Source organism: Chlorocebus sabaeus, chromosome 21, assembly GCF_047675955.1.
Source record: "Chlorocebus sabaeus isolate Y175 chromosome 21, mChlSab1.0.hap1, whole genome shotgun sequence".
NCBI lineage: Eukaryota > Metazoa > Chordata > Mammalia > Primates > Cercopithecidae > Chlorocebus > Chlorocebus sabaeus.
In genome coordinates this window covers 28,927,632-28,944,501 of record NC_132924.1, presented here as the reverse complement: position 1 = coordinate 28,944,501, position 16,870 = coordinate 28,927,632, and the positions used below count along the sequence as shown (strand labels likewise).

Genomic DNA, 16,870 nt, shown 5'->3' with positions numbered 1-16,870 from the left:
GTTAAGGAGGAGATCAGGGCTGGGGGGCTGGGCATGCATTCAGGATAGGGCTCTAGTCAGCAGGAAATGAAAGAGCTAAGCAAGGAAACTGAGGTTGATATCAACATGGTGAGGAGGAAAGGCTACCGTGCGGAGGCTCCCCTGTGCTGCAGGTGGCCCTGTGCCTGGTGCCAGGGCTCTCGCTGGAGACCCCAGACCCCTCTCAAGCCAGAGCCCCATCTTGCCAGGGCTGAGTCTGCTGTTGCTCTCCCTGGGGCAGGAGGGGAGAAGATCTGGTGTGAGTCCAGCGTGAGTGCTTCACACTGGTGAAGAACAAGGTTCTGGAGTCAGAAAGAACTAGATTCAAAATCTGAGTCTGGCACCGAACACTCAGGCAAGTTACTGTCCTTCACTAAGCCCAGTTTCCTCTCATCTAGCAGGGATGATAACAGTATCTACTCAATGGATTTCTTGATCATGACCATCGTCCAGCTCCTACAGACCCCATCACCACCCACCCTCAGGATGGAGTGACAATGTGTGCCTGCTCTGAAGACTGAGGGTTGGGGCCTATTCTGAGTGGCCAACCTGAGTTGAGTGGCATTCCATATCTGCCAAGAGGGTGAGGCAATATGATTGACAGATCCCTCAAGCCCACATGGAAAGAGGTGATTTCCTAAAGCAAAGAATGTTGAGTCAAACAAATACCACTTGTCTACTTTGACATCTAATGAAGAACTCCCATCTTTTGGTTATCATTGAATTATTTGATTGACCAGCAATCCTTATCTGCTCATAAGTGGTATGCTTATATAAGTTTCAGGAGTGTTAGTAGGATTGGAATACTTGTCATCTTGGTCTTGAGAACACAAGACTCCTCCCACATATTAAAAAAAATCTTACTTATGTATTTATTTATGTATTTATTTTGAGACGAAATTTCGCTCTGTCACCAGGCTGGAGTGTAGTGGCGCTATCTTGGCTCCTGCAGCCTCCACCTCCTGGGTTCAAGCAATTCTCCTGCCTCAGACTCCCAAGTAGCTGGGACTACAGGCGTTTGCCACCAGGCCCAGCTAATTTTTGTATTTTTAGTAGGGATGGGGTTTCACCATGTTGGCCAGGCTGGTCTCGAACTCCTGACCTCGTGATCCACCCACCTTGGCCTCCCAAAGTGCTGGGATTACAGGTGTGAACCACTGTGCCTGGCCAATCACCAAAATATTAAAAATGGTTAGCTCTAAGAGGTGCTTGCTTTCTCTTTTCAACTCTTTATTTGTTGACTTTCCCCCTCCCAGTGATCTCACATTAGTTTTCACCATGTTAGCCAGGATGGTCTCGATCTCATGACCTCGTGATCTGCCCGCCTCGGTCTCCCAAAGTGCTGGGATTACAGGCTTGAGCCACCGTGTCCAGCCTCATGTGGAATTTTTAATCCGCACATGATAGGGTAGGGAACTGGTAGAAATCCTGTCTCTACTAAAAACACAAAAAATTAGCCGGGCGTGGTGGCAGGCACCTGTAGTCCCAGCTACTTGGGAGGCTGAGGCAGGAGAATGGCATGAACCCAGGAGGCAGAGTTTGCAGTGAGCCAAGATCGTACCACTGCACTCCAGCCCGGGCAACAGGGCAAGACTCCGTCTAAAAAAAAAAAAAAAAGTTCCTGCTGTGTGCTAGGCTTTGTGTGTGCTTTGCACTTTTATATACTTTACATGGATTTGCACCTAGTGGGTACTCAAAAAATACTAAGCTTTGGCCATCCAGAACATATGCAAAAGACAGCAACCTGAGTGGTGAGAGATGATGAAAACCATTAGCTGGGCTGTTTCATTTAAAGAAGAAAAGATTCAGATGGAAAGCGGATAATTATTTTGAAATGTGTTAAAAGCCTGCCCCTTGAAAATAAGGTTACACACAATCTGGCTCCTTAGAATCATGGCCAATTCCAGGTGGTAGGACTTTTGACCAGAACTGATCTTGACTGATAAGGAAAGTGCTATACATTCAAGCAGCAGCTGAGTGGTTCTTCTAAGGGATGGATTACAACCTGTCAGCAGTGTCGTAGAGAATATTTTACTGGAGATAGAATTTTAGATTAGACGACCTCCCGTTATTGCTAAGTATGAAAGCACAGTGACTGTGTTTTGAATGCTTCTAGCGGTGATTATCAACCTTTGAGCCAGCTCTCCAGTTTTCTGTGTGTACTGTTAAGGAGAGGTGTTGCCAACAACGTTGGCATGGTGGAAGCAGCACTGAATGTGAATTTGAAGCCAGAAGATCTGGTTTCAAGACTGCAGTGCTTCTTAGTGGTTGTCTGCCTACAGGGCGATCATTTAATCCATCTGAGCTTGTTGCTCATTTACAAAATGAGGATGATATCATCTACCCAACAGGGCTATTGAATATTGACTTTGATTGGATACTACACAAATACAAGATTATGTTGTTGTAATTATTATTTTCTGAGTTATCTCTTATCTCTATACTTATATTTTTCATTAAAAGTTTTACAGTTTAGAAGATACTTTAAAATATCATTTTTCCCAACGCAGCCTTTCTAAAGTGTTTCAAAATCTATTTACAGGTTCTTAGTGATATGTGGGGTGTCTTAGCTAAACAACAGACACATGTAAGGTAAATATACTCTCAAGAATTTTATTACCTCCTCTGTTCATTTATTAAATAGATATTTATAGTGTATTAATTTTATGCTTACATGTTGTGTACCCAATATTTGATAATTGATATTTTTGTTGTGGTCATTTCCCTTCTTGGCGTTTCTTCTTCTTTCCTATCTGTGTAGAACACAGCACATCACTTATTCATCCTTCAGATGTCATCCAGTACAATCTGACAGTAGCCCTGCACATAATCTACACTCGAAGGACACAGTTTTGTACTTAAGTTCAGCAGGGAAAGTAAATTATTATGTGAGTGGTTTTAGGACCAGTGGACTGCCTTTCGGGAAATGAGCAGGGAAATATAAAACTGGATTCATACTTCTCACTTTTCACAGAAAATAAATTTCAGATGAAGCAAATAATTCGGTATAGGAAAAAAATAAAACCCCAAAATTAACCAAGAGAGTATGTTTATAATCTGAGAGTTAGAGAGGCCTGTAGCATGCTTGGTATTTTCCTCCATCACACCCTTTATCTTACTCTTTCCATTTATCACCCTTTGTACTTAAATGTTGATGTGTGACCTGTGTCTCCTGAAGGGAGCGACCATTTTTGTTCCACAGTTTATATACAGTGCCTGCAAGATAGTAAAAAATAGTAGTTGAATGAGTGAGTATTTACATATGACTAATGAACATGAAAAGGCAGTCTTGATCCTATGGTAAAGACATTCAGGTTAAAGTGAAGACCTTTTCACTTCTCATATTTCTAAAAATTAATAGTATATCCAATGCTTGCAAGAGTGGGAGGTAGTGGATGGGAGGGAAGTTTGGCAGTACACAGTAAAACATGTAGTGGGCCTGTCCTTCAGCCCTGCAGTTCCACCAGTGCAAGTATACCCTCTAGAGATGCTCACAGAAATACAGAGATGATGGGGAGAAATGCCTTTTGTAGAACTGTGTGTAATGTGAGAAATGGAAACATCCAAAATATCTACTACGATCCAATCATAGAGTGGAATGTTAGACCATCTTTATGGAAATAGGTCCAGTATACATTATTGAATTTTAAAAATTGCCTGTGTGTGTGTGTATAGGATCAATATACTTCTGTTTAAAATTTGGAGATTTTTGTGTGTTTGTGCATAGAAGTGATCTGGAAAGATAAATCCTGTAATTATTAAGAGTGTGGGATTGGAGGATGGAGTGAAGGTACTTTTAACTCTGCTTTTATTCTTTTGTGGGGGGACAAGGATTGTTCAATGTATGTATCTATATTTTCTTTTCTTTCTTTCTTTCTTTTTTTTTTTTTTTTTTTTTTTTTGAGACAGAGCATTGTTCTGTTGCCCAGGTTGGAGGAGTGCAGTGGCACAATCTCGGCTCACTGCAACCTCCGCCACCAGGGGTCAGGCAATTTGTCTGCCTCAGTCTCCTGAATAGCTAAGACTACAGGCAACCACCACCATGCCTGGCTAATTTGTGTATTTTTAGTAGAGATGGGGTTTCACCATATTGGCCAGGCTGATCTTGAACTCGTGACCTTATGATCTGCCTGCCTCAGCCTCCCAAAGTGCTGGGATTAGCCACTGCGCCTGGCCCTATATTTTCTTTTATAATTTGAATATACACACCTTATATTATTCCCTCACCTCCAAGTCTCTGCCAACATAATGATAAATTATTGCATATACTCCTAAGAGAATCCTTGTTCTCATTTAGAAACAATTTGCTGTAACTATGCCCTTGTTTATACCTGTAACATTTGAGTGGAGGGCTAAGGGGAAAAGAAAAGGTTCTGGTTTACAGTGCCAAAATTTTTCTTCATTTGAGGTGCAATTATTTTTGAAGAGCTGAGGAAGAAGCTACGAAGTTTCAGCTCTAGTATGCAACTCTGGAAGAGGAAGGTAGAACTTTTCACAGAAACAAAGCTGTCCCTTCAAGAATAATAACTCACCTGTGGAAACAATTATAGGGAACCATTGAGTTTCATGGGGTTTTCAGTTCAAATAGGATCAGAGCTCTTTTTTGGAAGAGGAGTGGCATGCTGACATTTTATTTTGCATAACTACCAAAGCCCGTGTAAAAAGGGGAAGAGTAGGACATAAATCTTAACTATGAAAGATGTGAATGCCAATATTCTCTTTACTCAAAGACCCAGGAAGTAAAGTGGGATAGAGGCAGCATGATGTAGTAAAAAGTATATTGGTTCTGAAGTCAGTCAGAATATAGTCCTGGCTGCCACTTAGTAGCTCTGTGATTCCCTTTCCTTGGCTGTAAATTGGGGTAATAAATCGTTGTAGGATTAGAGTTAATGGAATGTGCTAAGCATATTAACATTGTAAGTACTCAACAAATGGTAACTGATGGTTTTTACTTGGTGTGAAAGAAGAATAAAGAAAGAACTGTTTCATCTCCTTCACTACCCCCTTATGTGTCCTGAGTTTGCAATATATTTTGAGGCCAAGTTCTCAAATTAGATTATATGCTACCTGGATTAACAGTTAATTGATACACTTGTTCATTCATTAAAAATGTTGAGCTCTAAGTGTCAGGTATTACTCTAGGTCTTGGGAACATATCCGTGCTTAAGAAAGAGAAGGTGTGTGTTGTCAACTCACACATTCCCGTCTCTGACCCAGACTTCTCCCTTTAACTGAGATTTACACATATAACCACCTGTTTGTCATCCCTACTTGGTTGCCTAGTGAAAATCTCAAAGGTGTTTTTCATCCCATGCTTTGCTGGGGTATCACCAGTGAGGGTGCTGGGACACCACAGTGTGCCTTTGTTGTCCTAATAAATACCCATCTAGGCAAATAGTTAGGATATAACACAACATTATCATTCTTCATTAACTTTCTTAAAAGAATATAGCACTAGTTTTGGCATGTGACTTTTAGTTATTTTGATTTGCCTCTATGTGTCCTGAGAGAATGTTATAGAAGTTGTAAACTCCTATTTGCAAGCTGAAATGCAAATATATGAAGTAAGTGCTTCAATAATGAATTGGTAGCAATATATTGTTTTCTGTTCCAGAAAACACCAGTTTGATCATGGAGAGGTAAAGACTTAATATCACTATAATTTTACTTATCTTAAAGTTGCATGCATTTGGACTTTCCTTTCTAGTTCCAGTTTCTAACTTTGTTAGCAATTGTCAGCAATCATCTTGAAAATAGCCTGGTATGTGTTTTTATGAGAATGCTACATGCAGATTCACTGATCATTCATTTGTTAAAATTAACTAGGAAACTCATTTGTTCTGCTCTGATCATCTTTACGCTAATGGCAGTTGATTTCTGGAGCCCATTAAGATATATATGTGAGGTGTCTATTGCATGACTGGAAATCACTTTCCTCTCTGCTCACCTTGCTGGAGGCCTCAGAGATGTGATTGGTTACTGCTCCCATCTCCTAGTGGTCCAGTCTGGTTTTGAGGGCGGTTCCAAAATAGAGGCCTCAGATCTTGAGGCAGCAGTCATTTCTTTTACCACTGTCTTTTCTTGGTCTGATGGTAGCATCCAGGTAGATTCAAAAATGTGGGCTTTATCAACCACAGGTTTGACTCTGAGAATCACAGAAACACTTGCCTTAATGACTTGATAATTTTAGCCTTCCACTAAAATGGAACAGTTTGAAAGTGAATTTTAAGAATTGTTTTGTAAATTTCAGAAACCAAAGTAGTAGTAGTATTTTTTGTTACTAAGGAGAACGTACCCCTTTCTACATATTGCCAGCTTAGTATTCTTAAACTTCACAAACAGTAGGAGTAAAAAATATTTTCTTCTTTCTTTCAGCTGGTTTATCATGCATTGCAATTGTTAGCATATGCAGCCCTTGGTATTTTAATTATGAGACTAAAACTCTTCTTGACACCACACATGTGTGTTATGGCATCACTGATCTGCTCAAGACAGGTAACATGTTATGTTGGAGTATAGCTACTATAATAATTTTAGCCTTTATTATTGAGTGGCCCTAAAATAATGAATTACAAAGTCTTTTAAGTGATTATAGTTAAAGCTCTTCATGGTTTTGTACTTATCTTTCTTAAAGGGTAAGGGCCAAAGCTGATCATTTTCTATCTTTCTAAAGACTTTAAAATAGTTGTTGGTGTACAGCAAACACTGATTTAGTACAGACTGAGTTCATGAGTGGTTACTGCAGGTGCTGATAGAAAGCAGAGCTTAATTGTACAAATAGTAACTTTTTTTTTGTTTTGACATTCATATCACAAATAATCCTAACAATTTCAAGTGATAAGTGCTTGAAAATTATATGGTCTTTTTTTGTATCAAACTTAAACTTTTTTTTTTCATTTGGTACACATTTGTATGTACATTCTTGACTTGTGCTTTTTAAAATTTAGTTTAAGCCTTCCTTGGGGGTTTGCTGCTAATTTTTCCTGGATAACTGCCTCCTTGATCTGTATTCATAGATTTATGCTGCTTCATAGTGTCACCTTTCCATCAGTCAACCAGCCTACGTACAACAGCAGCCACCTCCCTTAAACATAGCAGATAGTCACTAAGCACCTACCCTGTGCACTCTAGGGATGGAGGATAGAGTAGTGGACAGAAAAGTCAAAAGCCAGTGTTTGTAAGCCCTCAAAAAACTTGAAATCTAGCTCTGTAGACATGCAGAGAAAGATCAAGAGAACAAAGTGTTGTTATGGAGTGTGGACTATTTGAATGTGGAAAAAAGTAGCCAGCCTCGAGGTTCCCAAGCAGAATGTCGATTGTGTTAGAAAGGCACTACTTTCCTCCTTTCTGACCCCTTCAGGCTGGCACAGGAGAGGAGGCTGGTTGGAAGCCTTTAATCTTGAGTCTTTATCCTGCAGCATGACTGATGATATAGGTTGGTGCAAAAGTAATTGTGGGTTTTGTCATTAAAATAGCAAAACCCGCAATTACTTTTGCACCAATCTAATAGAAAGTGTCACCCAGGGCAGGTTTTGCAAATGTGGGGTTCCTGCTGGTCACACAGGAATTCAGAAGGACCCTGAACTTGGTTGAATGTTTGCTGCTGCTGTTTTGAACGTCTTAATAATTTTTTAACAAGAGACCTCACACGTTTGTTTTGCACTGGGCCTTGTAAATTGCATAGGTGGTTGTGGCTTTACTTGAATCTGGGAGTAGAGAAAGCAGGTTGAGAAAAGAGCTTCCTACATTGTGTTCCACTTATATGAGGCTGATGGTAGAATTCTTTTGATCCCAAAGATTATTATTTTGGGGCTTTTTCTTTAGGATAATTAATCCTTTTTTTGGGACTCTAGCAGAGGCCACATTCTTCTCTGGGAAGAAGTTTTGCATAACATTGCATACTACTTTATACTAACGATTACCAATGTATTCTTAATTTGGTTTCAGCTATTTGGATGGCTCTTTTGCAAAGTACATCCTGGTGCTGTTGTTTTTGCTATATTAGCAGCAATGTCAATACAAGGTTCAGCAAATCCGCAAACCCAGTGGAATATTGTAGAGGAGTTCAGCAATTTGCCACAAGAAGAACTTATAGAGTGGATCAAATATAGTACTAAACCAGGTTAAAAAAAAAAAAAAAAAAAAAAAAAAGTCGTATTTTTTAGCTGTTTTTCCCACAATTTTGTATACCACTGCAAACTCTTAAACCCTAGTTACTTCCGCTGATCTTACTCTTTCTAAGCAATGTTGCTTTTAGAATATCTAAAACAAAGGAGATATCAATCCTGTTTAAATGGTTTGCAGGGGAAATGTTATACATAAGTTCTTAGTAATTTATTCTGCCATTTTTATAGATTTTAATTTTTTCAAAATTTATTCACAGTCATAAATGCCACATTTAAAATAATTTTTACTGTGCTTATTTTCTTAATGAATTTTTAATATTAGTCCTTCACATTCCTTCTTGAAATAAACTCACTCATGGAATAAAATAATTTTTACTGTGTTTATTTTCTTAATGAATTTTTAATATTAGTCCTTCACATTCCTTCTTGAAATAAACTCACTCATGGAATGTGATATTTTACTCATGTGTGGAAAGGGAGTCTTTGTTGTCATCTGAGTGTCAAATGATTGAATACTAAATCATCTTCCAGAATTCCTTGTTACTATGAAGCTTTCCTAGTCCATTTGATACTTCTTTTCTAGATTCAGGAAAGATTTCTAAGATTTTTTTTTAAAGAAAGAAAGAAATCTTTAATGATGAGATGATGAAGTTCTATTTTCCAAGGAAAATAGTTTTCCCAGACCTGGCTGCCAACTGCTACTTTATCAACCATCTGACCTCATTCTAGTTCTGCCATTGAATCTTGAAGTCATGAACCTGCTGGGCCTCCGCTCTGTTACCTGTGAAATAATTGATTTAAACTTGAAGGAGACCCCTTCTCACCCTCACTGAGTGTCTTCCTGAGACCTTCCTCTTGCTTTCCAGATGCAGTGTTTGCGGGTGCCATGCCCACGATGGCAAGTGTTAAGCTCTCTGCGCTTCGGCCCATTGTGAATCATCCACGTTATGAAGACACAGGCTTGAGGTCAGTGCACAGTCTTGCATCATCAAAACAAACCTTCCATGCAAACAGACAGTGAGTGGAGGACGCCAGCAAAGGAATGAGGAATGTTCCAAAAGGATATGATGAACTGAGGCTTATCGCGTCGGGGAGCAGAAGGCTGAAATAAGACTGCTAAGCTCTAAACAAATCCGTTAAGGCTTCACAGGGCAGGAAAGCAACAACTTTGGGGGCCATCTTCTCTACCAGGCAGAAAAAGGAAGTCATACTATAGTACTTTCCCACAGGTTAACAGGGTTCTAAAATGTCCAAGTTCTTTTCATCCTGTAACTCCCTGAAGAGTTTAGCTTAGGGTGTTTATTAAGGTTTTCTCATAGGTGATTTTTCTTGATTTTGGAGAAGTTATTTGAAATAGAATTCCATTCAAAGAGGAGTTTATTCTGGTTTTCACCAGTATAGCCTGTTAGAATGATCTTGGGTGTTTTCTGTTTTTTTAGATTTTTTTGAGACTTTAGAAAATAATTTAGAGACGTGTGGTCTAAATTATTTTTTTAATTTAATTTTTCGTGCAGTTTCTAAGGCAGGTGAAGCTATTCATTTACTCAGTGATTAGGTGAATCTTATTAGCATCTTCTTTTGCATAACAATGGCATGTACATTTACAAATAAGCTTTTTCATTAAAAAATCAATCTCATCAAGCTAATTTCCAGACAATTTTGTTAAATAAGTTTAGTTTTTCTTAAATCTAGAAATAAAACGAAGAACCATTTAATGTGAATTACTGTTGATGTCGAAGTTGGGACTGTTGCAGCTTCAGAGTAGTCCTGTAGTTGTGTTTGCTATAGTTCATCCCTGTTCACACACAGGGTACCTCACTCTTACATGTGATGGAGCAGTGAAGAATTTAAGACAAATAAATCGGTGAACAAACACAAAGATGACCAAGTTTGGAAATGTAGGGGTGCGTTAAAGGTGACCCTCATCTCCCACGACTTGTCTTCCTTCTGCCTACTGCTTTTGACCTCACTGATGCCCGTTAGCCGGAACTTCCATGGGGAATTTCCTCCTGACTGGATTCCTCTTCATCGTCATCTAGTCTAATTCAGTGCTTTCTTCCAAATGTGTTGATTATATCATTTTAATCTTGAAAATTTTGTGCCCAATTATTTTTCTTTAAAGAGCCAAAATGAAAATAGTATACTCAATGTATAGTCGGAAAGCAGCTGAAGAAGTGAAGCGAGAACTGATAAAGTTAAAAGTGAACTATTACATTCTAGAAGAGTCATGGTGTGTAAGAAGATCCAAGTGAGTATCAACACAGTTAACATTTTATAATCAGAAGACACGAAGGTTAATTCAAGCACACGGCAAATACTTTGCTGGTGACAGGGGTGTGTATATAACATAAAGTATATGTGGAAAAACTTTTATTTTTTTTTTAAAACAGGCTCTCACTCTGTCACCCAGGCTGGAGTGCACTGGCATGATCTGGGCTCACTGCAGCCTCTGCCTAATTTTTGTATTTTTAGTGGAGATGGGGTTTTGCCGTGTTGGCCAGGCTGGTCTCAAACTCCTGGCCTCAAGTGCTACTCCAGCCGTGGCCTCCCAAAGCGCTGGGACTACAGGCATGAGCCACCACACCTCGCCAGAAAAAAACTTTTAGATAGTGATTTGGAGACTTTGTTTTCTAGTCTTTATAAATATCTTTTTTTAAAATAATGATTCGTATGTGTACTACCTTAAAGAGATTTTTATTGGCACTAGTTGATAATCTCCCAAATTGTTCATATTTGCTTTTGATGTTTTTTAAAAAAAAATTCTATTTGAAGTTGGATGTATTTTATTTCAAAAGACTTCCAGGGTCTGAAACCAAGTAATAGGGAGTCTCTTTTGGTGAAGTCAGGCAGCTGAGCACCAGGGGCCGCATTATCCGTACTGGGTCTCTGTGCTACACCACGTCCTGTCGATGGATGGGATACCCTGTCAGCATCAACTCAGAAGGAAACTTTTCTCTCCCGGCGTTTCACATCTTATTTGAATGGGAAAAGAACTTTACTGTGACCCACATTCTTTTGGGTTTATAGTTTTTAAAAGTTTCTATTTCCACAGAGATGTTTACTAAGCTGAGTATAGCTGCAAGTGACAGTAAAATCTTCAAAGCAGATGTGAACCTAAAGCTATCTAGAAATGTGGCACGTAAGTGACTGGACAGCAGGTGACAGTAGTCTGCTTTTAAAGTACCAAAACATTCACTTCATGAAGAGCACAGTACAGGAACAATTTTATCAGAAAAAAACACTTATGAAATAATAATACTTTTTAAAGTCTTACTACTCTGTAACTAAACAAAAGTGTTCAAGAGATTGTTATATTTGTGGCTTGATCATACTTGCCCACCATAGATTTCAATGACACATATGGTATTAAGACAACATTGTTAAATACTGAGTCATGAGTGAAAAATAGTTCTGTGACATAGTATTTACAGCCTTGTTCACAAGGAAACTAAAATAATTGATTATAGAATGATTTTCCTATGAATGTGTGCTACGTGGTTTGAATTCAGTCAGGATTTATAGAAAATGTTATTTTGTAATAATTCAGAAAGTGTTTTAAGCATTTGTGAATATATATGAAATTCACATACTCACCTTTAACATTGTTATATAAATTTAGGACAGAAAAGTTCTAAGCATCTCATGACGATCTTATCAGGAAATTATATGAAATGAATGGTAGGCTGACATTTGCAATAGGAAGAACTCAGTTCTTAGCATAGCTTTCTACCAGAATTGGGATCTTCTTTATTTCTATGGGCTTCACTCTCTTGAAAAAACTGTAAGTTGCTGGAACATAAAAATAATTTTCATAACCTTTTTTCTCCAAGCTAACAATGAGCCTTGATTCGAGAGTTCATTTTTCCCTAGACCCCCGCGTAGAGTCTGAATATGTGAAGGTTGCAGAGGCTTTGTGCTGTAGAGTGTTCGGAGAGCTCCCTGGATTTGCACAGCTCTAACAGTCTCATGTTCGGGTTCATGCTGTTTGCAGAGTAGGCAGAGCACTGTTTTACCCACACAAGAAGGGATACGAAGGCAAATTCAGGAAGTATGGCAATAAACTTTGCACACTAAACAAAATAGCAGACATTGAACTGACTTCAGGTCACTTACGAGCACTCAGACTGAGAGGTGGGGTGCAGAAGAGGGGGTGCTGGATTTCCCCGTCTGGACCTTGACTTGCCATTTATTGTGTCTGTCACAGCAGGAGTTGAGTGGGAGGAAGTTACAAAAGTGACTCTCTCATCTGTTTTCCCACTCATCAAAACAGCACTCTCCATCTAGTACAAGATCTAAGCCAGGCTGATGACACACTGGCAGGAAACCCCGGACAGGGCCACTCTGCTTCAACCTTGACACAAAACAGAAGCTGTGCTTGCTGTCCTGACAGGGAAGCAAATGGGGAGTTCAGATAGGAGGGGAAAGTGAAGAATGACTAATATTTACCTACTGTTTACATTCAGAGTAGGAAGTTTCTTGACAAAGCTTTCTGCCAGGTTTGGGACCTTCCTTATCTCCTTGGCCTTCACTCTCCATTTCAGTTGTGATCAGCCTGAAACCCTTGTAGACTGCCGGGACATGAAAGTCTGTCGGAATGGGGAAAGCAGATGGGGAACTCAGATAGGAGAGGAAGGGAAAGAGGGACCAGTATTCATCTAGTGCTTAATCTGTGCCTGGCAGTTGGTGAGCACTATGTTTAAATGATCTCATTTACAAGTGGCTTAATTGTATGGCTTGATTATTCCTTAAATATTTGACACTGTGTTTAAATATAAACACTCAAATCTATTTGCATGCAAATTGTAGATTAGTTTTTAATTAACTACAGTTCTCTGCTTTCTTTTACTCCAATAATAGAGTTGACATAAAATACATGTATTTAGAAGAAAATTATTCAGATTTTCACTAATGCTATTTGCAGATGGCTGGCCTGGGGAAACCTTGGGAAACTCAGATGAGGACTAAATAGTGTTGCACAAGTCACCCAGAGCTCTCCAAGACAGCTGTTCACCCTCTCTTTTTCCTAAAAGCTGTTAACCGTGGGTCGTTCTCTACTTTCTGTGTGTCTCACTCTCTGCCATTATGGGCCCTCAGTGTTGTAACAGTTCAGCCTTGACGTGTATGAGAAAATTACAAGGTAGAAAACCCATGTCCAGCCATATGATCATAGGTGTTCCATGTCAGCAGAAACCAGTGTCAGCAAGGGGGTGCAAAAAGTGTGCACTTGAACCCTCTTCATGGGAATTCTCATTGGCAAAACATTTCTAGGGGATAGTTTGATGAAGAGAAGGTAAAAAAAAATTGTGCAGTCCTTTGGCAGAGTGATAATACTGCCTCTGGAGCAGGGGTCCCCAAGCCCTCAGCCATGGACCAGTACTGGTCTGTGGCCTGCTAGGAACCCAGCCTCACAGCAGGAGGTGAGTGGAGGGTGAGTGAGCATTACAGCCTGAGCTCTGACTCCTGTCAGATCAGTGGCAGCATTAGATTCTCATAGGAGCACGAACCGTCTTGAGAACTGCACATGCGAGGGATCTAGGGCACGTGCTCCTTGTGAGAATCTAATGCCTGATGATCTGAGGTGAAACAGTTTCATCCCAAAACCATCCCCCTGACCCTCCAGTCCATGGAAAAATTGTCTTGCACTAAACCAGTCCCTGGTGCCAAAAAGGTTGGGGACCGCTGCTCTAGAGGTTTAGCTTGTAGAAGGGAGCTCGGTACAAGACTGCTTATAGCTGCATTGCTTTATAATGGCAAAATGGGAAACAATTAAAGTATCTGTCTGTAAAGAATTGGTTAATACATATGAGAACTAGCAGTTTTTAAAAACAATAGAGTAGGTCTTTATGCACTGAGATGGAAAAATAGTGCCACATTTTATTGTTCAGTATAGAGTCCCAAAATAACTCCATTTTTGTACAACTCAAGAGCATCTGTCAGGGTTTTCCAGAGGGACAGAACTAATAGGATAGATGTATATATGAAAGAGAGTTGATGAAGGAGTACTGACTCACACGATCACAAGGTGAGGCCCCACAATAGGCCATCTGCAAGCTGAGGAACAAGGAAGCCAGTCAGAATCCCAAAACCTCAAAAGTAGGAGAGCTGACAGGGCAGCCTTCAATGTGTGGCTGAAGGCCCAAGGTCTCCTGGCAAACCACTGGTGTAGACCCAAGAGTCCAGAAACTGAAGAACTTGGAGTCTGACGTTCAAGGGCAGGAAGCGTCTAGCACAGGAGAAAGATGGAGGCCAGAAGACTCAGCCAGTCTAGTCCTTCCACATTCTTTTGCCTACTTTTATTCTAGCTTGCTGGCAGCTGATTAGATGGTACCCACACAGATTGAGGGTGGGTCGCCCTCTCCCAGTCCACTGACTCAAATGTTAATCTCCCTTGGCAACACCCTCACAGACACACCCAGAAACAATACTTTGCATCCTTCAATCCAATCAAGTTGATACTCAATACTGACCATCACAGCGTCTGTGTATATAATGATATCCGTGTCTGTATGTGTGTCTGACATTGGATAACCAAAGATCCAGCAGATACCAAATATTGTATGTTCTCACTTATAAGTGGGAACTAAGCTACCAGGATGCGAAGCATAAGAATGCCATGGACTGTGGGGACTCGAGGGAAGCAAGGGGTGGGGTTAGGGATAAAAGACTACACATTGGGTACACTTGATACTGCTCTGGTGATGGGTGCACCAAAACCTCAGTAACTGCCACTGAAGAACTTATCCACGTAACCAAAAACCACCTGTTTCGCAAAAGCTATTGAAATAATTTTTTTTAAAAAAAAGGCCAGCAGGATATATGCTGGATTGTTTATAGAAGTCACCTCTGAGAAATGCTATTGGAGATGATGGTGACTTTCACTTCTTAAAATGTATGTAGGTCTATATTTTAATACTTCTATAATGACTGATTACTTCTAAATTAAAGATGTTATTTAAAAAGGGAAAATGATGTACATCCCTGCAGCAGTGTTTGCCTCATGGTGGAGAGTGAGGGAGGGACTGCTACTAAACCTAAGAGGGACTTGTTGGGAATTTTTTTTCTCTTATTTAAAAATAAAAATAAAAAGGAAAGCAATTATGACAAAACTTGAGCAGTTGTCAATTGTCTATAATTTTCCAATATGTTTTTCTGTTTTTTAAAATTCCTCAAAAGGTAGATAGCAGTATCCACAGTTACATCTATAAAACTGTTATTGATTTAAAATAAATGATACTGTTATTTTGAAGAACTTATTTAGGCAAATGTCATATGATGCCAATTTTACTCATTCTGTTCTTTATAAAGATATATTGCTTTTGAGATTTAATTATGTGTTTAAGATGTATGCTCAACTACCAGAATTTCTTTAAATTGATTCATTCTAGAATATTGACTGTCCGGTTTAAGATGGTTTGACCTACTGATTTTTTGACTTTGTGACAGTGTTAAGGCCATATGCATTCAGTGGAAAACACACTTCAGATACCCATACCACCATCTGTTTTTCAGTTTCAGTACAGCCTTCAGTAAATTACATGAGATATTCAACATTTCGTCATAAAATAGCATTTGCATTAGATGATTTTGTCCAGCTGTCAGCTAATGCAAGTGTTCCTAGCATGTTTCAGGTGGCTCGGCTAAGCTGTGATGCTGGATACATTAGGTGTATTAAATGCATTTTCAACTTATGATGGGTGTATTGGAACATACCCCATTCTAAGTTGAGGAGCATCTGTACAATTGATGCAGCTTCCCTGTGAACTAAGCATATTTGTTCATTATAATTTTTTAAATCAATGTTACACGTTTTTCTGTGTGCTGGGCATGGCGCTAGATACCTGATCTCTCATAATCCTCACAACAAACCTATGTCATAGGTGTTTATTTCCTCATTTTACAAATGTGAAAACTAAGACCAAGGGAAGCTACCTGCCCAGAACCACATTCTTCATAAGTAGCTGCGGCAGAGTTTAACTGAGGTGTCTCTTTCCCCAACACCTGGATATATGTATCTGCAGGTCTGTGTCTTTCCTTATAGTCACCTTTGCTGCATTCACCTTGTCCTAAAGTGAGTCATGGCAGCTTATAAAATCTTAAAATAGCTATATGACAGGATTGTTTAAAAACTAAAGTAATTTAAGTGGAGAAAAGGAAATGAGGTCAGGAATATAAGAAGTGCCCTGCTTTATCTGCAGTTATATAATGCACATTGATTTTTAATATGTACATTCATTTTTCTAGGCCTGGTTGCAGTATGCCTAAAATTTGGGATGTAGAAGATCCTGCCAATGCTGGGAAAACTCCCTTATGTAACCTCTTGGTGAAGGACTCCAAACCTCACTTCACCACTGTATTCCAGAACAGTGTTTACAAAGTCCTAGAAGTTGTAAAAGAATGACTTCTACATGAACTGCTGCCTATGGAGAACTACATCAGTAACGGTTTTAATGTTTTGCTAAGTCATGTGTTTTTCATATCCCAAAAACTTTTGTAGGTAACTGTTTTCAAATAGAAAACGTTTTATTTGGTCAATTTGAATGTCATTTTAATTATAAAAATGACTTATACTTTTATCAATTGGTTACTGTTTCAATGCACCCTTTAACATTTGCTATGCAAATGAGTATATGCTTGTACTTGACTTTGATATTTGTGCTAAGGTGAGCAAAGCTACCTGTATAAAGAAAACACAATGGGTTGAGATAACGGTGACATGAAAATGCAGG

At 39.3% G+C, this 16,870-nt stretch overlaps 1 protein-coding gene across 1 annotated transcript; it reads left to right on the top strand.

Annotated features, from left to right (window-relative positions):
• Positions 1–2,564: 2,564 nt before the first annotated feature.
• On the top strand, positions 2,565–16,670 carry LOC119626311 (protein C-mannosyl-transferase DPY19L1-like). The gene is made up of 7 exons (XM_073008645.1): positions 2,565–2,610; positions 5,633–5,657; positions 6,394–6,513; positions 7,966–8,140; positions 9,011–9,110; positions 10,267–10,392; positions 16,386–16,670. The coding sequence occupies exons 1-7, from the start codon at positions 2,573–2,575 to the stop codon at positions 16,540–16,542; spliced, it is 741 nt and encodes a 246-aa protein (XP_072864746.1). The 5' UTR covers positions 2,565–2,572; the 3' UTR covers positions 16,543–16,670.
• The last annotated feature ends 200 nt before the right edge of the window (positions 16,671–16,870 follow it).